This window comes from Coturnix japonica, chromosome 7 (genome assembly GCF_054131305.1).
Source record: "Coturnix japonica strain WE chromosome 7, WE-NBRP24, whole genome shotgun sequence".
Taxonomy (NCBI): Eukaryota; Metazoa; Chordata; class Aves; order Galliformes; family Phasianidae; genus Coturnix; species Coturnix japonica.
The window spans coordinates 13,678,798-13,701,411 of NC_140669.1; the positions used below are offsets into that span (position 1 = coordinate 13,678,798).

At 39.2% G+C, this 22,614-nt stretch overlaps 1 protein-coding gene across 2 annotated transcripts in view; it reads right to left on the reverse strand.

Moving 5' to 3' along the window:
* Positions 1-22,614, reverse strand: part of MYLK (myosin light chain kinase) — a 170,986-nt gene that overhangs the window by 18,103 nt on the left and 130,269 nt on the right. For both annotated transcript variants that reach the window (XM_015868725.3, XM_085552314.1), the window contains 6 exons: positions 19,774-19,927; positions 9,488-9,790; positions 6,385-6,423; positions 6,192-6,285; positions 4,966-5,169; positions 1,142-1,359 (listed from right to left, as the gene is read on the reverse strand). In XM_015868725.3, the coding sequence (XP_015724211.2) occupies positions 1,142-1,359; positions 4,966-5,169; positions 6,192-6,285; positions 6,385-6,423; positions 9,488-9,790; positions 19,774-19,927 (1,012 nt within the window). The remainder of the gene's footprint in view (positions 1-1,141; positions 1,360-4,965; positions 5,170-6,191; positions 6,286-6,384; positions 6,424-9,487; positions 9,791-19,773; positions 19,928-22,614) is intronic.

Below are 22,614 nucleotides of genomic sequence, written 5' to 3' on the forward strand. Positions count from 1 at the left end.
GCTGATGAAGGAACAGAAGTGGCACTGCTCTATTTTGACGAATGGAATAAACACCCATGTCTCCGAATTCACAGTGCCCATGTGACTGAGATTTACATAATGCCCTTTTGGAATTCCATCACCTGAAAATCTGTTGAGTAGTTTTGTCTCCTGTTTCACTGAATACACCGTTTTTGGTTTGTTTTAGTAAAAATACGTTCTGCACGCAGTCACCTGTTATTTAGTCATCAAACAAATTGGGATGAGCAGCAGGTAGGCAGAAAGCAAAAGACAGAAAGCTGTAATTTCAAACTCTACTGTTACAATAATAATTGTTCTGTTTTATAATAAGTACTAAATATAATTTTGATTAAACAGGGAAAGAGGGAAAGCTACTACTAAGATTCTATCTGCGGGCCTCCTCATCTATAGAGCAGCAATCCATATGAATTGCCTGAATCAACTGAGTGACAAATCTCAGAGTGAAGGGTTCATAGAATCACAGAGGCTCCAAGATCATCAGGTATTTTAGCTTTCTAGAGCTGAGGTGACACTGATGGAGGAACCCTCCAAAGCCTTACGCTTTCAAATTGCAGATCATGTTATATCATGGAATTACTCCAAACAAATGACAAGAAGTTGCTACAAACAACTTTTGAAGAGGATTGTCAAATGAGCCTTTTTTTTTTTTTTTTTTTTTTCCCTTTTCAATCCTGTTAGGCTATTTTTAAGTACTTCCATTTTATTCATCATTTTGTGCCCAACCTAAACACAGCAATTTGTACTAGCACAGTACCCCCTATGCTCCATGTAACCTACAGTTATACTCCTGGATGCAGAAGCAAATAGCTGCTTTGTAAACACTTCACTACCAACTCCTTTTGAAGATAAGATGCTCCAGTCTCTCTCTTATTTTCCCCTTTTATATTTCTTCCTAAAACCATACTTACTTATATGAAAAATGCCCGTTTACTCTTATAAACAGAGGAATATAATATTGAGCATAAATTACTAATTTTCCTGCCCTTTTCCCCATACCATACCATACCATACCATACCATACCATACCATACCATACCATACCATACCATACCATACCATACCATACCATACCATACCATACCATACCATACCACACCGAATAAGACAGAAAAGTTATTACCTAATCTTCTTGCAAGGCCGAAGTCAATGAGTTTGATACTTGTACCAGTCTTGTTGACACACATAATATTTTCTGGCTTCAAATCCAAATGGACAATACCCTGCTTATGGATGTACTCAACTCCTTCTGAAATCTGCCTCATATATTTAATGCATTCTCTCTCTGTCAGTTCAAAGTCTTCATCGATGATTCGTTCAAAGAGTTCTCCTCCAGAAACCCTAGGAAAGAGAAAAAAAGAGGACTTCTGTAGCCTTTTCATTTTGGGTGTAACCAAATTATTTCCTTCACACAAATGCCAAAAATTCAGTCTTACAGTAGTTCCTTCAGGATGCAATCTGTATTGTTTTCATAGCATTATCTACAGACACAAATGTCACATAAGAAGACTCACCTCTTGTGTATAGTATAGGTCATATAAGTCAACAGATTTTGCTATTCTGAAGCCTTCTTTCCCAGGTCAGGACTGTTAAACAGCCACATTGTTATCCCAGCCACCAAGGAGATAGCTGGGTTTACATCTTGCCTCTAGCATGCAGCCTCTTGCACCAAGCCCTAAGGTGTGTGCAAAGTGGTTGCCACCCAACTGACATAATTAAGACATAATTACTGCTTGTAATACCATCCCAGACTCGTAACACTCCTTGTACATCAATCCCATTTTTACGCTCATTTAAGATGTTAAAGACGTGGTCTTCACAGGCTAGAAACTCAAAACTGTTAGTGGAACTGACGTGGCACATTTCACCCACATTTAGTGAAACAAAATGCAATGACTTTTTTCTTTCTTTTTTTTTCATTCTGAGTAATCACTCAACTGGTTCATCTGCTCATGTCCTAAGATGGGAAATACTTTTTTTTTTCTGTGAAGATAAATGACCCACACAGAAGGGAGCAAGTGCTGCAGAGCAGCTTTGCCATTAGAAATCTGTTCTAGCTGAAACATTCCATGGTCTTTATATGGCTTAATATTTTGCAGCATTCATGCTTATTGCCAAATGTAATTCCATGTTTCAGTTACAGAAGGAAAACACACAAGTCAAAAATGGCTTTGCAGTGTTTGCAGATTGTCAGATACATACTTATGTCCTAAACTGAAATTGAAACATCTGGAGTTCTGGACACATGTGTTACTTGGGCTATGATATTTTAGAAGATATATAATCAGAAATGCTGCTGCAGTTTCCTACTAATATGGAAATGAAAAGAACAGCATATGCTTCACAAACACAGGGTTACATTGGATGACAGCACATTTGTAACATGAGTTGTTTATGAAAACATCTGCTTGCAAACTATTGATAACTGGAGCACCCCACAATTCCAAACAATAACTATCCTGACAATCAAAAAAGTAAAGATTCCTTTTTGACCGTAAAGATGAACAACAACCACTTCTTTTTCACAGAAAGCTGTCATACTTTTCAGATCTCTAAAGTGGAAATATTCCATAAGTTGTGCCATTGCCTCAAGTGTCACTTTATCGTATTGTTTGGAAATGAGTTACAGTTAATGCATCTGCACATTGCTTTTGCTTTAGAACCTCCAGACACTGCGGTAACATTACATTAAACTTCAACTGCATGAAGAGAATATATGTTTTTCCATTTATGTCCTGAGAGAAATCCAGTTTAATTTTTCATCGGTTAGGAAGCTGAACTGAACCAAAGCAGACAAGGTCCTGCACTCACACAGCAAAAGCAACTTCCTTCACACAGCTGCATCAGAATCTAAGTGTCTGATCAGGTTGGTGTGAGGAAAATAGTCTTCTCTACAGAGGCACTGAATACACATATAGAAGTGTTTGATTTTATAAGTAAGATTTTGTCATGGAGAAGAATCTATGTTGGAACTGCCTGGGCAAATACTCACTACATGTTAATACATCTCTATTTGAAGCAATGACCTTGTGCCAGCTTTAATCACACCAAGTAAATTGGAAACACACAAAGGTTATGTCTGCAATTTTGCTTTAATAATTTTAATTTTCAACACGATAATCTTATTATTGTCTATGTCAAAATAAACTATCTGAAGTATGCAAGAAAGGCACTTGGAAGCGCTCAGCTCCCAGTGCTGAATGCTGTTCACCACGTGTTACTGTCTTCTCATGTTTGCTTTCCACTGAGATACTTATTTTGGAAGAAGTACTTTTTTATATATGAAGAGACTGCACATGAGTTCCAGCAGACAGTAGATAGGAGGGTTTTCAGGGAAGAACTGATTGATTTCGTTTGCTGTAATATTTGACTTAAAAAGAGTCATCAACAAAATCTGAATGTATTATAAATGTAACACTATGGAAATTTCCATGTGGGGCTTCAAAACCCACTGTAGCCATCCAGCCCAAACTAAAATCTCATCTCCATTAGACTGGTCAGCAGAACTAGCTTACATTGGTATTTTTGTATTACTTTTTTTTTTTTTTTTAATAACCCCCTTTTGTTGCCAGAGGGGAACTAATGGAGTGTAAAGTCATATGCAATTCAAACTTCTTTATACATTTCCTTGTTTTCCATTAGGCCTGCCAGCTCCCAGTTCCAAGCTAAGTAGGGCTCCCTTCTCTTACCGTCATCAGCTCATTCTATTGCTGAATCTAAAAATAAAAGCACTGTCTTGCACACAAGTGCTAAGGTTGTATAACGGACTTTCAGCCTCTGAAATATGCCAGTGCAATAGCAGCTTTCACATAATCGAGGCAAGTGCCAAGGAAGCAAATACAGATAAAGTCTCTTTTGCTCCTAACAATTTATATCTTGTTCAGCAGTCCCAGCCAGCAAGGAACCTGCTTCTCCTTGCAGCAGACAGCACATGGATGTGCAGCTGTCTGCCTGTGGAAGCAGCACAGTGGCTGATGTAACTTTTTGGAAAAACACATCAATGCAGATCAGGATTTCATTTTCTTTCCAGCTGCTACTGCCACAAGTATGGGATTCACACTAAGCAGGTGCGCTATGCATGATGTAAACATCACGCTGGTCATGCACGCTCATTCTTTGTGTATCTGAAGTCTGACCATTACTTTCCACCCCACACCGTGCAGGTTCTTATAATGAATCCTGGTGCTTGACTGTGTTCTTGGCTTTCTCTTTTCCTAAAGAAAAAAGTGTCTGCTGTCCTGGCATCCCTAACTCCCACCGCACTCTACAGCACTGTGCTTATCTGTGGCATTTTTTAGATGGTGCTCTGTTACTACAAGGACAAATCCCTGAAGATACCTTAAAAATCTCAAAACTGGATATGAAGACTAAAGTACTCCCAGTGGCTCTTGGTACTATAAATCTGCCTAGGTGAATCTGTCATTTAAATTCAACTGTTTTGTTAAAATATAGCTCCGAAGTTTGCATTTTCAAGCATATTTTTCCCCTCTAACAGCCTGTTATGCACTAATGTTCAGCTCTTTGCAAGAGACAACTGGTCAGTGAGATTTGTGAAATTTGACACAAACTTTTTCAATACTTGTTTAGAATGGCCTAAAGAAAGATATTTTTCTACTTCTTAAGCATCTTTGGGTTCTAAACGTGAGATCGAATTACAGTTAACTTTTCTTTTCTCCCCTCCTAAGCTGGCAATAGAAGAGTGAGGTTCAGAAAAGCACCACACAGGCTGGACTGAAAACAAACTAAATAAAGGCTGCAATTCATCTTCACTGTTTTTGTGGAGTTACTTGCACAGTTTAAACGATTTAGGTTAATGATCAGAAAAATTTATGAGGTCTGAAAAGCCACTTTTGACAGCCTCCCCATGTCTAGATATGTTGCTACTTTTGTATGCATAATTAATTTCAATGTTACTAACTTTGTTAGTACGAGATGCCTTATACTTACATTTCCAAGACCATAACAATGTTGGCTTTTTCTTCAAAGGCATCTACACATTGCACGAGCTTTGGGTGATGCAGACAGTTCATGATGCTGATTTCATCCCTTATGTTTTCTTTTTCCTTTGCAGAATATGCTTTGAAAAATTTTCCTGCCCACACTTTTCCAGTCTTCTTTTCAACAAGCCTAAAGACTTGTCCAAATTTCCCCCTGAAAACATATATTTCCATTAAATGTTTTCACAATGTATTGTCCACCATGACCAGTAACATTCAGAAAACAATCCAGTGCAACTACATCCATCTGAAATAGAAAATACTGTCATATCAAGTACTCTTCCATACTGATGTTCTATAAAAAAAAAAAAACCTACAAGAAATTTTGGTGAGTGCCATATTTAGGGACTCCAGTTATACAGTTCTTTCATACAGGAAGTTTCAAAATATGGATGCCTAAAACCGGGTGACTCCAGTTCTTCTGCACACCTTTTTTTTATAGATCACAGGTCTCTGCTGGGCAGCAGAGAGGAAACAGCACAGCTACAATGTGACATTTCAAGATGGAGGTGAAATTAGAATTTGAATGTAAAGGTCTCTTTTGATTCACTTTGTTGCATAAGTACAATTGCACCTGTGTGATACACTTAACTATTAGAAGTGACAGATCTGTTAAGTGAAGCACACACCATCCCTGCCCTTCAGCACCACCAGCAGCACAAATGCTCAAAGATTACCATGGCATGCAATTCACATAACCACGAGTTTGAGCTTGGAGAAACACAGCCAGGCTAATCACTGACCTTCACTGAGCAATTCTATTAATGCTCTTGGGATTATGACCACTGTCAGCAGAGATCCTAGCCTGTGGGTAGGATAATCTTGTTACCACTAATGGGTATAATGGAAATGCAAGTGCACAGTGTGTTCTTCTTTCCTCAGCTAGACTTCAGAGCACTGAACAATGAACAAATCCTCTCATTTTATTCATACCTGGGCCCAATTCTCCTTGCCAGAAATATATGTAACGCCTATTTAAAAATAACAATTAATAGGAATAAAGGGTCTTTATGTATTGGAGGTTGACATATATTAGAATCTATTTTTACAGCAACAGAGAAGCACTGCTGGAATGCTAGGAGTGCTAGACACCGTCAGAATAGGAGCCCCTGAACTTTATAATTGCCTGGTAGCTTGGAAAACAAGGTGTCTTTAAAGGCACAACAAAGTACTTACGATCCCAGTCTTTCTTCAATATTATAGACATCTGAAACCTTCTGCTCAGTGTTGATAGTAACTGTCCGATAGTTGACCTCTGTTTCTTTCCCTTCTACAAATAGAGATTAAAGACCATGATTAAAATCGTCTATAAAATGTGAATTAAAATTACAGTTTTTCATTTGTTCTGATTAAAATATGAAATTCTTACCATCATCAGACAGCTCTGCTTCCTCCTCTTTAAGTTCTTCTGTGAAGAGAATAAATACATGAATAACTCATTAAATAGGATATGGTACTTAAAAATAACTGCCAAATTATTCACAGCAGTATGTGTAACTGGTAGACTCTATGGCTAAGCATCAAAAACAGTCAGGGAGTTAACTTCATGGTGAAAATCTCTTCACTACTTCTTCATTTCTATTTGTTACATAGTCAGCATCTACTCATTGTTTCTTGATAAATAAAGTTCACGTGTTTTGCAGTGCTTGGCTATTTTACCTTCCCAATAAAAACACGAGCATACTGAGTCAATTCAAAGTCACCAAACAAATTGCTTTAGGAATGCCTTAGTGAAATAGAAAATAAATTAAATATACTAAAATCAATAACTACATTTCTGATTGGATGACAAATCCTTTTCTGGCTTTTCAAAGCAATTTTGTCATTGCAAGACCAAGAGTAAGGCACGTTCATACACAAAATGATTTCCTGCAGAGCATCCAGACACATTTTTCAGTCTCAAGACAACTAGAAAATCTGGAGAGCGTGACTGAACTTTGAAATTGATGATATCCAAATGGAGACTCCATTCTGCGATACTCAAAGGCAGGCAGAGATGTTAACAAGCTTAGTGACACAAGACAGTGAAAGCTGGCCTGCCAGTAGGTTTTTGTGTTATTCCTCATGTTGCCTGCAAGCATGAAGCAAAAGGGCCATTGCTGGAATGTTGTTATATATTACACTGCTTGGACTTGCTCCTAAGGCCTGTGGCTATGACCAGCAATTTGTGCAACTGCAAAGGCAGTACCAGGAACCTGAACAACTCTCCCTGTAGCTGCCTAAGCTGTAGTTTTTCACTGTAGAGTGCAAGCCCAACCAAGTGATTTATCCCCACTGTGTCAACCAATTTATGTTACATTAACATGGCCCTCTGTATGCCACTGAACTTCAGAATATAGAGCAGCAGATGATGAGAAAACAACTGAAAGAAAGGGTGAAGGGAGCACAGATAGCTGGTCTGAGATGGGCATCACCTATCCAACACATAAAGCTGCATCTGTATTTTGGTGGCAAAGTCAATCTGGTCTATAATCTTTTCCTAAAGCCTTCCTTCCTTTTTGCAGGATTTGCAACCCTTGTATGTCCCAGCACAGAGTAGCTGCTTTGCAGTCATTTACCAGAAGAGCAGGGAGGGAAGCGAGCCCTCCCCGTGCATGGGTAGCTGTCCTCAGATCTTCCTCAGCTAGAAACCACACTTGCAGAGAGCACATCACATTTTCCTCCCCTTTTAAGGGCTGCATAAGGGAGCTGATCCCACCCTTGCTGCCAGCTGTTAGCGTCTGCCAAATAGTGATTAGACAGACAAAGAAGTCAGTTCCCTGTTCTGGAGCAACACAATATTGAAGACATGAACTGAAAACATTTTGGTCCACCAGTGGAAGCCTAAATTAAATACATGGAATATATCTGAGCTTGGTAAGTTCTGTGTAGTTGTGCAAGAAACTTTCCCAAAAGTGAGTCAGTGGTACCAAGTTTTCCTCAAACATGGCAATGTCTACTTTAATAAGTCCTGACTTACAACTTTATTTTAAAGCTGTTTTCTTGTAATTAACAGTGAAGGGTTACCCACACAGTTCTTCACTAGGATTTTGTTGGGATTGCTGATATGTACCGGCCACCTCAGTGTGAAAATTAGTAATCACTCTTTCTGACAACAATGGAAAATCCCCTGTTACTCAGCTAAGTGTTTACACAGACGACAGCTTGATGTCCTGACTTTCAGAGTTGCTGAACACACGCATTTTCCACTGCCACTAATTAAAGCTATACTCATGCACTTGAAAAATCATGCTCTATATGACTTGTCCTTACTTCATGCTAGCTGTGCCATCAAGAACAGAAAATATGAAGCCTTGGAATTGAGAGCACAAAGACAACCCACCCTCCTGTTCTCACCCAAAGAAACATTTTGCTATTAAAAACATTCATCACAATGATTCGTACACTCTATAGGCTCTCAGTACTACATCTATGTATAAAAACTATCAGCCTTAAAAAAACAGCTTGTTTGCTTTGGCCCAGTACACACATATCTTACTCTCAGGAAAAGTCAGGTCCCCAACTCTAAAAGATGTTTGTCCTGCAACTAAAGAAAGAGGGCATTCAAACACAGGGAATTTTATTATGAAGCATTAATAAGATCTTTCTTTCAATTTTATTGCTACTCTTAATGGTATTTTTCCCTCTTTGAAGAGAATCTCCATCCTGATTCACATCAGATTCTAAATCTTTCAAATAGAGGAAAGTAATTCCTCAGAATGCATCCAAATCAGCACTCAAAGAGGAATGTGATTTATCTTGTTTAGAAGTGCCTATTGAGAGGCTCGTGGAGCTTTTTAGTGATGCACCACTTTGCCTTTCTGTGGCAATGGAAGGTATCATCCCAAGGATTATCTGAGACACTCAAAACTCCAATATTCTGCATACACAAGTACGGAAGGAGAGATACAACACACAGACCACTCCTTAAAGACTAGAATTATAGAAAAAATGACATTATTTTGGTGCCCAGTTCCGGGATTTTCATTGTGATAGGAGTATAAATGTCATCCTTGCACAGTAGGTAAATGTGGATTTGCACAGAAATCTACCTACAATATATATTTTGTCAAAAATAACATTGATTTTTTTTAATGTGAGTTTAAAATATTTGTACAGGTTTCAGAACAATTTCTAAAATGTGCCAGCTCTTCCCATTAGCCCTCTGAGAAGATGCTAAGCAAACAGTGAGAGTCAAGAGATACTAAACAGCATTTTTACATGTACATCTAAATGGAATCAAAAATATTTTTGGCACCCACACAACGTTGCAAACTCAACATGCTAAGTAGGATACAAGTGTTGAATTCACAAAATCAAGGGTATTAGGAACAACAGCACAGAGCTGCTCTACCATGCTGGCATCTGAAGCATGGGAACAACACGAAGCTACGAGACACTCAATTTCTGTTGTGTATTCAGTGCTTGGCTAGCAGCAAGCAAATCTGCTTTTTCCCAAAGCAAATCTTTTAAAAGTTCTCTTAAGAACTAACCTTCTTGTTTCTCTCCAACTTTCACCAGCTCAGATTCTTGACTGGGCTCGCTGATGCCGTACACGTTAGCAGCTCTCACACGGAATTTGTACTCCCGGTCAGCCTGCAGGTCCTGCACATTGAAAGATGTGCTGCGGCAGGTAGTGAGGTCTGTCCATTTGTTATCCACTGAGTTCCAGATCTCCACAGTGTAGGACTGCACTGCGCTTCCACCATCATAAGAGGAGCCGTACCATGAAAGAGTGAGGGAGGAACTCCGTATGTCTGATGCACAGGGTGTTCCAGCCGGTGGGTCTGGTTTATCTGTATAAACATATACATGAAGCACGTTAGATGCAATTGTAAGTGTAAGAGGCAGGACTTCTGTTAGGGGATTACTGGCCCTTCCCTGCCATTTCTCTGCTTCAAATGTTTGTATTGGAGTAAGAAAACATCTGCAGCACAGGCAGATAGAGACACCTGAACTAGCAAATAGATGCCAGTCCCACTCGGGCCTCAGCATGGGCTGTTCAGTCCCCAGAAGTCTTGCTAAGCCATGCTGAAGCCTAACGCCCTTCACAGCTATCACTACAGTAACTAGTGAGACTAAAACCAGTCACAGATATGCCCACACGTACTGAAAGAAAATCTCCCACACAGATCTTGAAGGGTGATTGATGTCTGCCAATAATTCATTGAACTTCTTTGTCTGTGAGCAGATTTTATAAGCCCAGTGTGCTTTCTGTTCGAAAGGAATTAAACTTACAATGCATCATTTAATTATGGGATTTCAGATCACGTACATTTTGGAAATTGCTGGGGAGGTGGAACACAGAAACTTCAAACTGCTTTTCCTAACTTAGAGACTTATTCCTACATTCCTTATTTGCATGGCTAGAGCCAAGATCACTAGAACCTGGTGTGCAGATGAGCAACCAGGTATGCAGGAATGTGGCAATACAAAAACCTTGAAGTTATACAACTTCTTCAAAATGAAGTTTAATCATTAACTACTTATTAAAATGAATTTTCTCCTAAAAAACAAAACAAAACAGACTTCTAAAAAAAACCAACTGATTAAAACAAGGGTTATGGAAGTTAAGCACTTGGAAAGACTTAAGGGGAACCAAATATCTTCCCTGGGAATAATCCTCTCAGGAGTAATCTAGCAAAATCTACAAAATAATGATGATGTTGATCTGGGTGAACTAGTGGACTAAGGTTGAATGAAAAATCATGGGATGGGATAAAATCACAGAAGATAAAAAGACAGAAGGTGTGTTATGCTACAAGTAGCAGTTGCAACAGACACTGACTGATAAAATACCATCCCCTTTTGCTGGTAAAACTCCTAATGGATATTATTACATTTTCCTTAAGAGAGGCAGAGCTGCCAAACCAGCCAAAAATACAGCCAACTTCTCAGCAGTAAAAACATCCAAATACTGGTGAAATTGATGCGAACTTTGATCAAAACATTATTGTGGTGGACTATATCAGCTATTGTTCTTAGGAAAATGACTGAGCAGACAGAAGTGTCCACAGTTTGCCACAACTGTGCCTTTGGTTCTTGGACTGAAAGACCTCTCTGACTCCTGTGGTTTTGCTCACAGAGAGGGAAAATAAGATAGGCTAATCTGATCAAGACAGTTAAACATGGTTTCACTGTCTGGAGCAGGGCCATCCTCTTTCTACAGAATTCCATAAACCAATAATTTCCCTGCAGTCAGTTGTCATTGATTATCCACATTCCTCCACAGCTCAAATGTATTAGGAGATGTATGAATAGAATTTTTTAAGTATGAGGGAAAACACTGGGAGGTAAGAAGAGAGATGAGCACCAAGGCGTTGCAGATGGCTTCAACATGATAATGACCATGTGGAAGCGAGACTGATGGCCAGAGCAGAGGTTATCTGCACTGATTTTGGCAACATGTGAAACGCTATTCCACTAAGAGTCATTATTATATGTACATCATTTGTTAAACAAAATAGAGACATAATGTCCTTAACCTCTGGAACAGTTTATTGCCCTGCTTAGTTGTCACATTTTACTGGCCTCACTCTCTGGCAAAACATAAGGGACTACTGACAAGCACAAATTTATAGATGCCTGAAGAGAAGCAGCCCTCTTCTCTGGAACAGTAGTGCCCCAACTTTCTCAGTGTGGAAAGAAGTGAGAGTTCAGTGCTCACATTCACTATATAAACGCCCTTTTCCAATACTGCATCAGGCTCCAGAAAACTGCTTGCATGGTACACACGGATTATATATTTTCAGTGAGACAGCAGTGACAGTCAACTGTCACTACAAATTATTAACCATAAAGACCTTGTAGGGAGGAGTATTGCCTATGTCCTTTTGAATATCTGCTCAGAAGAATATTTGTCTGTATGTCATATTTTCCTCCTATAGAATCATAATTGCATCATCTCAGAATGCAGATATAAGAACTTGGTTAACAGCTGACTTATCCTAAATCCAAACAGGACAGTGCAGCTCCTGATAGCAAGGGGAAACACTTTGAAGAAAGAGCTATGCCAGTAGTTTATCGCACACCAGAAATGTCTCTTTGGATCTGTCAAAGTAGCGCAGGTTCTTTGACATCTGCCATGCACACAGCTGAATGTGAGCAACGTGGGTTTGTTTTAAAGAAAGAAAAAAAAAAAAAGAAAAAAGAAAAAAAAAGAAGTAGCTTCTTCCAATACTAAGCCCTGTTTTAAGAAATAAGGCTACGGTAGCAAGGGTATAGAGACTGGTATGTTTAATTGCTTCTGACTAGAGCTCTACACTGAATCCATACCTAGTATTATATAGGTCTAATTAATTAGGTCTAGTATTAGATACGGAGGTTGGCAGCCTTGCCTGTGGCAGGGGGGTTGGAGCTTGATGATCCTTGGGGTCCCTTCCTACCCAAACCATTCTATGATTCTATGAGTGTAGTTACCTTGGTGGTCTCTCTTTCTGTGACTCACCTGGATAACAGTAACACATTTGGTCAGCATAGTTTGCAAAAGCAAGGCTTAGACAAGACTGGGAAGAAAACATTCATGGCCAAGGGGATGTCAGCTGTCAAGAAAATGCTACATGACTTTAATATCTGCTAATCTTGAGAATATTTCTACTTCTCTATTTTTTATTTTTATTCTCATTTTTTCCAGTAAGAAAATAAGTGAACCTGCAGCTCTGCCTGGACTTGCTCAAGCCAGAAAGATGCACTTCTCATTTGAAACCTACCATGTGCTGCCTCTTGCAGATCTGCTCAATGTATGCATACGGAGGCAGTAGCTGCCATGGGAGATCATAAACAAGAAAGGCTAATCTTTGCTCTTTCCTAAAATGACAGATGTTTATATAGCATTTTAACATGGTTAAAAATTATTTTATATCAGACTGGATGGTATTCCACAGCTCTTCACATTCAGAGAACTTGCAGATGGTCTCTCCATGTGTCTGTTTTGTTTCTCAATAGTTTATTCCATGGGGATTTTAAAGGTTACCCTTTATTCATCTGTCTGTATTGAGGGCTAGGATATTTTGCCAAACTACATTCCCTGCTGGAATATGAAAAATCTATCAGCACATTTAACAGCTTCCAATAAAAATATCCAGTGGGCTGAGATGGGGTGCAGCACAGTTCCCTATTTTGTCCTTCTGTTTTGGTGCAGATTGCAGCATTCATGTCCTTGAGCTGCCCATCTTCACTGTTTCTTTTGCGCGTCATGTACAGTCTTTTACACTCATATACATCACCCTTAGGCTTATATTACAAGAACTTCACATAGACTTCATTAGACCACAATTTTGTTCTTGCTATTCTGTACTAAACCATAGCTTCAAGTCCAAATGTGAACTAGAAACAAGTGCATTGAAAAATATACTGCTCCTTGTGAACACTTCCATAGGAATATATTGGTAAGAGGGAGCCATTCAGATTCTCACTGACTTCTCAACACTGCTCAGTTTACAGAGCCTGCAGAACACAAGCACCACTCCAGGAGACCAAAAAAGGCAGTGTTCTCCTTATCTAACTCAGAGTACAGGGAAATGGCGACTGCTCTGCTGCTCGATATGAGGGTCAGCCCAAGCCCAAGCTGAGCTCCAGGGCTTCCTGCGTATTAGGAGCTCACAGGGCTCTGCTGCTCTTTGGAGCTGTTGCAGTAGAAAGCCTCTGGAAATGCAGAACAGTATAATTGCAGTCCCTGAAAAGATTAATTTTTCTTTTACTGACAGAGCCAGAACCGAAGCAATGTCTCTGAAGTAGTTTTCTTTATCTGTTCTCAAAATTGGTTTGGTTTCTTTCTAAACCCAGTTATCGTATTACTGTATAATACTATTATTAGCTATTGTGATATTTGTCTGTCAGATAAAGAATAGACAGAAAGAAACAATTTAATTCCATTCCACAAGCTGTTTAGCCAGAGAAGGTATTTAATATGCTGCAAAAGCCAGTTGAACACTGTCCATGCTGACAGCACTGGCAGAGCCTTCATTTGAAATTCATCAGCAGGAGAAAAGCGAAACCATAAAAGGCCATAACTGAACTCTGCATTATTGCTGACAGAGCTTGGGGTCATGGCAGACTTCTCAGCTGTGCTTGGAAAACTATGCCCTGCAGACTTTTTTTCCAAGGGAGGGAAGAACTATAAGTAGAAAGATTATTACCCCTTTCTACCCTATATTACCCAGTAACATCCTGCTGGATGTTACTGCATTGTGGGTTTAACATGAACTAGAAAAGAATTCCTGCATTCTCCCACAGAACAACACAAGGGAAGAAGAAATTTTCTACTACTCTCCTACTGAGACAGCCACTGCAGGGGGAGCCAAGGACCTCATGGACAAGGTCCCTTAGCTCAGGGGATTTCCACAGCTACAGCTCTGTCAGAGTTTGAGATTTTCCTGTCCCCTTTAAAACATACAGCAGACTTGTGCTAGCCTTCATGAATTGGGGCCCTTCCCTACAGCTCTAGCTGTTATTTAAACACTGCATTTTTTAGACCTGTGGATAAAATAGCTTGTGAACACAGAAGGCCTGCAGCACTGCTTTGTGCTGTTTTTTCCCAATTTGCCAGTGGGGTGACTGAGGCATGCAGAAGTGCAATGACCTTGCCCAAGGGCATGCAGGAGAATGAAGCTGGGAATGAAACCAGAGCTCAGCACTCCTACGCATATGCCCTCAGCACAAGAACATCTCCTTCTGCCATGGGCCTAATGGAACAAACAAATATATCTAATGCATTCTCAGGGGCCCATTTTCTAAACCATCTGCTTCATCCCTGAGTCAACAAGCTATTCAGATTACTGATGTGCTACACATTGGGCAGCTGGTTTGATAAGTGGTTGAATGAGAGCTCTGATACCTGCCCAGTGAAAGGCAAGGTGAGTTTTAAGACTTGCCTTGGTGAGAAAATAAGCTGATTCCAAATCTTGGCAGTGTGAGTTTAGGTCCTAGGAACACTGAGTTCATGTGCAGAACTGGAGTCACAATGAATCAATCATTCTTTAGGAACTAAGACATTCCTAGTATTTAACAGCAGGTAAAATACAGTAAGTATGAAATATTTCCTTTTCCAGGACATTTCCTTTACTTCACCGGGAACGAACAAGTGAAGATAAGTATGAGGAAAAAAAAAAATTGAGAGTTCTGCTGTACCACCAGTACCAGCACTGATAGATAAGGCAACATAAGTTGTTTGTCCTCTATACGTTCTAACCTTGCAGTCATAATTTAGTTTTGATGTGGCTGCAGAGCTGGGCAATCAAGCATTAGAAGGGAGATGGCAGTGAGAGTTATGACACTCCTGAACTACAACAACAAAAACAAAACCATCAGCAGTGTAAGACGTCTCTTCCTTAACAGTCAGTCTAATTGCCCTTTAACCAGAAAAATGATGACAAAAATCCTCCAGCAATCCAAAGGAATTTAAAAGGCGAAAGGTTAGAGGTCAAATCCACCCACATACTGTTAGGAAATTCATTGCGTTCTTGGACCCTAGATGTAAACAGGGAACCACGTGGCTTCTGCAAGATATAATCTGGTGCTCCTCAAAAGAGGCTGAAAAAAGTTACAGAAGCAGTCATGTCAGTGCATCGGAGCAGTCTTGTTTTCTGTTGGAAGTTTCTGTGCTTGATCTGCTTCACTGATGCTTGCACTTGCTTTGCCAGACAGGAACACAGTTTCTGATGCTACTGGATCCACTCACTGAGCAGCTTGCTCCAAGTCAGACCTCTCAGGCACTCATAGAAATGCTGATAGTGCCACTGTTAAATGACGACTATGCTACTACATTTCCTTATAACAGAATTTAAGGGCAAAGAACTAACGCTAGTACAGCTATATCCCTTGCCGAATCAGAACTAAGTCCTTCATATAATCATTAGTAAGTCTACCACTTTACTCACTGACTACTGGAGTTGGTGTTAATCTTATTCCCACGCGAATTCTCAAGTTAATGTTTTCATTTTTGATTGGAAGACTCTGCTCAAACAGATTCTGCTAAAGGCATGGAAGTAAGTTTTGTCACAGAATACAACTTCTCCATCCCAACTCAAGCAGGGAATTACAGCATCATATAAATACATCTAAGTTCTTGGCTTATCACTGTTCAAACAGTGCATGAGGACACAGAATGAACATTATTTGGCATCTGCATAGGGAGCTAGGAGATATGGTTTAGTGGTTTTACTGTAGGTATGGTAAAGGGAGGGTGGTTGGACTAGATGATCTTGTAGGTCCTTTCCAACCTTGAGATTCTATGATTCTCTGATTACGTACACAACTGCCTAGCATAATAACTATATCAGAACAATTATCTTTGCACTTTTCAGATTATAAAGATATTACTGTCATTCTTTTCCATGTATCTGTCATACAGTTTGCTGACCACCATCATAATTTTGATACAACTCTAAATCGCAGAACCACAGAATTGTAGGGGTTGGAAGGGACCTCTAGAGATCATTGAGTCCAACCCCCCTGCCAAAGCAGGCTCCCTACACCACGTTTTCAGGAAAACTGAAGCAGTACATATTTAAAGGACTTAAAGTACAAACTCGATCAAATTTATGCCCCAGGTAGGCAGTACATGTGCTTTTAGTTCTGTATGAAAAATCTTCACCAATATCAAAAGTATTCACCAACCACATCAATACCCCCGCACACCAGGCATGGAAACATTAAGCATTTTGTCCCAAATAATGCAAACAGTTTGCAGCACAGCTGCCACTTAGACTATTTCTTCTCCTTGACAAATTCTCCTCATTAAATACTGTTATTCTTTTGACTCTTTGTCACATTATCCAGCTTCAGCTAATATGAAGACCAAGTTTCTTTTTCAGAAATGGTTGCAGATTGGGGCATTCCTGTCACAGCTAAAATGTACAGAAAGAGCAGTTTGATATGTTTACCCAGATACAGCCAATAAATGGCATGAAAGGAATGAATATTCCCTGCTATCACCATAGAGCGAGGGTTCTGCCTTTCCTAAATCTGTCCCATTGTACATTCAGCTCATCACTGGCTCATTTAATATAGCTTTGGCAGCAGAAGTCTGCTTTAATCTGATACAGTGTCTGCTGTGAATCATTAGCTCAGTCCCACATCAGGGTGATTTGGATTTGGAGCAGAAACACGCTGCAAAAATCCCCCTAGAGAGATGTTTCAGCTAATGGAATTGCTTAATTGAGAGAGCTAATTTTGACAATAGAGAAAAACTCAACACAGGCATTTTGAGAACAGTTCGTTCTTTAAGAGCAACTTGGATGTCTTCTACTTCAGGTCTCTCAGTATTATTAGTGCTTATACAGGCACAAAGTTAGACACTGAATCAATGGTAAGCTCAAACTCTGTCCCTGTGGCTCAGTCCCACGTGCACATCATCACATCACCCTGCCAATCCGTTAAAATGGTCTTCTCTAACTTAACTAAATATTTGTGCATCTGTTGTGTGGATTGCAAGCAGCTTACTCTGGAGGCTGAGTTTAATGGATAAGTGGATTGATACATGGATATGGATAACTGGTTTGATCCATGAGCTCACAGATATTCATTATTAAAAGTTCTCACATTTTGCATATTTAGAGAAGTACGGCTTCCCCGTTCTGACTAGAACTTTGGAGAAAAGACAGCATCTTCCATCATTTCAAAGTGCGAACAGAGAAGGATTTTTCTCAGTAGCGAGATTCCCCCAGAAGGGAGACATTTTTACCACCCTTCTCCACATTTTGAGGTACCCAGATTAAAGAATCTGGCCTTAAAGTGCATATGGAGCAAAATAGGAATCCTGAGCCCTTGTCATGCTTCTGGTGGTGCTGACATCAGTGAGACATCTCACTGAAGAGCTTGGCAATTGCACAAAAGGGAATTAATTCTTGTCATCAGCTAAAATGCATGGCAAACTTGAACACATTGTAAGGATTCTTCACTCAACTCTCCCCAAAGCATCTCTGTGAATCCCACTGTTCTCTGGCACATTTCTCAGTTATGGAAAAGCAAAGCAGGAGGCTGAGATGAAGCTTTATAAGGTTATAGAATTCAAAGACTTTCAAACCAATTAACTCCAACGGATATAAAACAGCGACTTATATAATGACAAGGCAAGGTTCACTTAATGACAAGATTGTATGAACTGCTGGACCAATTCAGCTAGAAAAAAATTCATCTTGCCCAATAACCTCCTACATTTAGCAGCCTGTAGCAGCTGCCCAGGAAGGAGTAATAAAAAGAAAAATGTGAAGAGCAAATGGTCTCTTGCTGTACCTCTGGCTGCTAGTCAGTTGTGTCGGGGCTTAGGTCACAAAAGCTTTAGTCAGAACAATATATACGATGGTTATTTTAGGACCAACTCTTCATGGTGTTTATTTTTAACCTAGCTATACTTCTGACATGTACAATCTACTATTGGAAGGAGTGATGTGATTGTACATATGTATATATGCATATGATGTATATATGAAGCAAAAATGGTTACTCTATGCTCTTCTGTTCTTGTGTTCTGTGGCATGTTGCTGGCATCTAATTGACATTTATACTCATTGTTATCTTTTAACTGCACCCAGTGCCAGAGATTGAGCAAAAGAAATAATCAGGTGGCCTGGTTAATAATCAGTAGTGTGCAACTGAAGATATTCTCTTTCATTGTGGTTGTTATAACTGGAAGTGTGGTTCTACTCATTAAACTCTGCACATTGTCTGCTGGATTGCTGGAATGAATTTCCATTCCAACTTGGATCAGTGATATTTTGCCATGGATTTCATTGGAGGTTTTTACCTTTGGCATTATGCACATATTGCTTACTTACTAGCCCACAGTCTGTTAAGACAGCAGAGCCAATGCAGTTATGACTGTACGGTAGGATGAAGACTTGCTAATTGAATTAGAATTTGTCCAAATGCCTGGACTCTGCCCTCCCCCAAGTATAGGGGTCCTCATGTCAAAACAGCTCTGCAGACCACACAGACCAGAGTCTATGGAAGCGGACTGATGTTTTAACCAGATCTCAGTCTCTGCTTGTAGAAATTTCTTAGATTTGCATGGGAACCATTTTCTGTGTATCCATATCAAGATGGGTTCATTGCCCCTTGCAAAACATGGTACCACAGCCTAGATTTTTCTGATACTCACCAGCTGGACAGCAGTTAAATCTCCAAACACACTGGAGCTGTCTGCCAGTCTAAAACTATCTGTAGCTGTCCACAGTCCACTACAACAAACCTGATGCTCTGAAGCTGTCATCTGATATGGCTTTTTGAAACTTCAGAATGCTCTCACTCTCTCATAGTTAACGTGCATATTTAAGAATACATGTGTGATACAGACATCCAAATATAAAGGGCTTCATAACAACCTTTCTCTACCCATTGCTTTCTGCCCCTATAAAACAAGTGGTAAGAATTGCCATTACAAGGACAAGATCTCTGTCCTCCAAGCAATGGGATGTTTTCAAGCTCCCAGTCTAAGAGAAGCCATCTCAGTCCTTCCTAAACTAGCACTTCTAAAATTTGCAGTCTGGCAAACATCTCAATGGTACAAATGTTAAATGGAGAAAGATGGACTACAGTTGTATCTAACCAGAAATGCAGATATGAATTGTTTTGGTTTTTTTTCTTGTACTTTAAAAATGTCTGAGCTACTTTGTACCTCCATCTATGTTTAGTAATTTCTGAAAATAAAACACAGTATAGCCCCACTGAAATTGCTTATAAAGCTTATTACAATGCCACAGCCCAGCCTATCATCATATATACTATAAAACAAATACAGAGCAATGTCTAAAATAAATATATATCATTATTACAGACTCACCAACAACTGTAAGGTTGACTTGTGCTTGTCTGCTGCCAAGTTTGTTTTCTGCAACTAGCGTGTAACATCCACAGTGTTCCTGCTTTGTCGACGATATTGTTAGCTTGCTGCTGTTTTCAGCATTCTCAATTTTGATATATTCATTTTCTTGAATCTGCCAAGTTCAAAGGGAAAAAGAGATCTTATGGGAGGAATTTTTTTATCTCGATACTTGTAAGGGGTCAAAGTACATAAAACACAAGGTTAGGATAATGACGGTCATCTGCAGATAACTATCCTAGCAGAGAGTATGTTCAGCTGGTAAAGAATGTAATTGACTCAAGTCATCTAGAAATGCAGTGGAATCTGACAATAGCTCCATCCCTGCAACAGAAATAAGGAGCATTGATGCTGGTAAGACTCCACTAAAGAGCAGGGGCTTTGCTTTCTACTATCTCTTCTACAGGTTTAAAATGCATGCTGTGTAATTAGTGGACAAAAAAATTCTGGTCTCACATATCTCACAGAGATCACAGTGGCACAAGAGTTTAGCCCTCATCATCCTAGTTCATTTGCCATTCCAAATGTGTAAATCATTCATAGCTGTGACGTTTGCCCTCTCATCACAACAAGCCTTATTCTGTACTTCAACATAAATCATGGTAACAGTCTCATGGTTTTGAGCAATTGAAGATGTTGTTGCCTGAAATGGAGATATAACGGTACAGCTGTGCAGAGAGAAGTACAAACTGCAGATTAGCCATCATAAGGCATATTTATTTTGTGGAGAGGCAAAACCCAAAGTCTCAGCTGAATACCACAGGCATATTAAGAACTAGTTTTTAATTGAAACAAAGCTATCATAGCATAAATAGCCAAGGAGACTTAGATTTTAATCAGTATTAACTGGAGACATGAAAGATTATCTTAAAACTCATAATGCTACACTGCAATTATTGAAGCTGTACCCTGTGTTCTTACGAAGCAGACAACATAATGTCAGTGCCCTTCTCCTCCCACCGCTTCCTTCTTAGATAAGAGACTCTTCCAACTATTCTCAGAATTTCAATAAAAATGAAGGCTATTTAGTTTGGCATATCTTGTCACATATATTCAGAGAATCAGAAATTAGAATGCTAAAAGCAGGACTTGCTCAGCTGAGACATGCACATTGCTATATGCCCAGAAGTAACCTGTGAAAGTGGTTCTTACAGTAATTGGAATAGAAAATTATTAAGTGGGATTATGGAGGATTACAGTTTAAATTATTCCAAAAGTTGTTCTCCTCCCCATGATCTTCTAAGATTCTACACTGCTTTGTAATTCCCAAAAGAGAACCACTGGCCATAGTTAAGAATCTCCAACAACTGGCAGGGTAGAACAATGTATTTTATTACTCTGCTAAAAGAAGAGGCTTTCAGAAGCTTCCTCTGTTTTAGCTGAGTGTGGCTCCAGTATCACTCCACTAGATTGCTGTCACATACAATTATATGGGTCATCATAAGGTGACATTCCCTTTGTTTCAGCAATGATATTCATCCAGATTATACCTGTAGGAGGTCACTGTGGCTTTTCAGAACCTGAAGGAATGTGAGGAAGGAGCATAGAAGGGATGAATCCCTTCAGCTTACTGCAGTATACAGAGGAAGGGCTGAAATGAGAATTAACCACTCATTGGCTTTGCTCAAACAACTGCTCCAGATAGTCCCCAGGAAGACTGTAAGAACACTACTGTGATTCTCACTTTTACAGATGGAAATGGAACACAGTCCAAATCATCTGCATTTACAGAAAAGGAAGAAATCCAGGTGAAAAAAAAAATATGTGAAGAAACGTATGTGAAAAAGAAAGTAAAATAATTATGCTGCAAAATACGTAGTAGTTGGTTCCCAATTTAATAAAAAAAGTGAAAGACTGCTGTCCTTATTTATCCTCCTGTACTATTTATTAACCTTCATGATGCTTTTTCTTTTCTATATCAATCCCTTTTCATCCCGACATACCTGAAAAAAAATCTCACTGTAATGTACAATTTTGCTAATCTTCAAATTGTGTCATAGAGAATAATTGAGCAGATATCAAGATGATTATTTTAACCATCATTTTAGAAATGGAAATAATCACAGACTATGAAGTGGCTATGGCTATCATGAAATGCTGGTTTCTTTTTTCACATAGATTCTCTACATAAAAATGACATCAAAGTCTATGTATGTTCAGCAAAACAGGGACTTAAATATCACCTGAGGACAGTTTATGTGGAAACGAGTAAATCTTTGTTTTTTAATCTTCAATCTCTACATTAAAGAATTTGACAGAAATTCAGGAGTTCAGTAAAAAAAACCCCAAACCTACCCCATATTCTTTCTCCTAAAGTAAGAGGTTATTTGAGGTTAGCAAAGATGGACCCTTTGACTAGCAAACTGTTTTGAACTCTTTCAATTTAATGCTGACCTGTCTGAGTTTACAGTCTAAACTTCCTTGTAGGAGGAGCCGTTTTTGTTTATGTTCTATAGAGTGTATAATAAGTTCAGAAAAAAACAAACACAATAGCAGCTACAGTACATATCTGTATTTGCTCTCTCCTAATGCAGCATTTGAATATTGCACTGTTTGGTTTCAAGTGTTTTAATTAAGGTAACTTTGTATAAGCTGCCTTTGTGGACACATGCAATGTAATTCAAGGAAAAGTAATTCAAGTAGAAAGAACTTGAAGCCCAGGGGATGAAGGAAGCAGAACTGCTGATTTTCCTTGCATGGTGACATTTGTGTTTTAATATATTTTATTCAAGATTTTTACACCACCTTTTACCCCTCTGTCACAGCTTTAGACTGAGCATCAATGAAGAAAAGGTTGTTTCT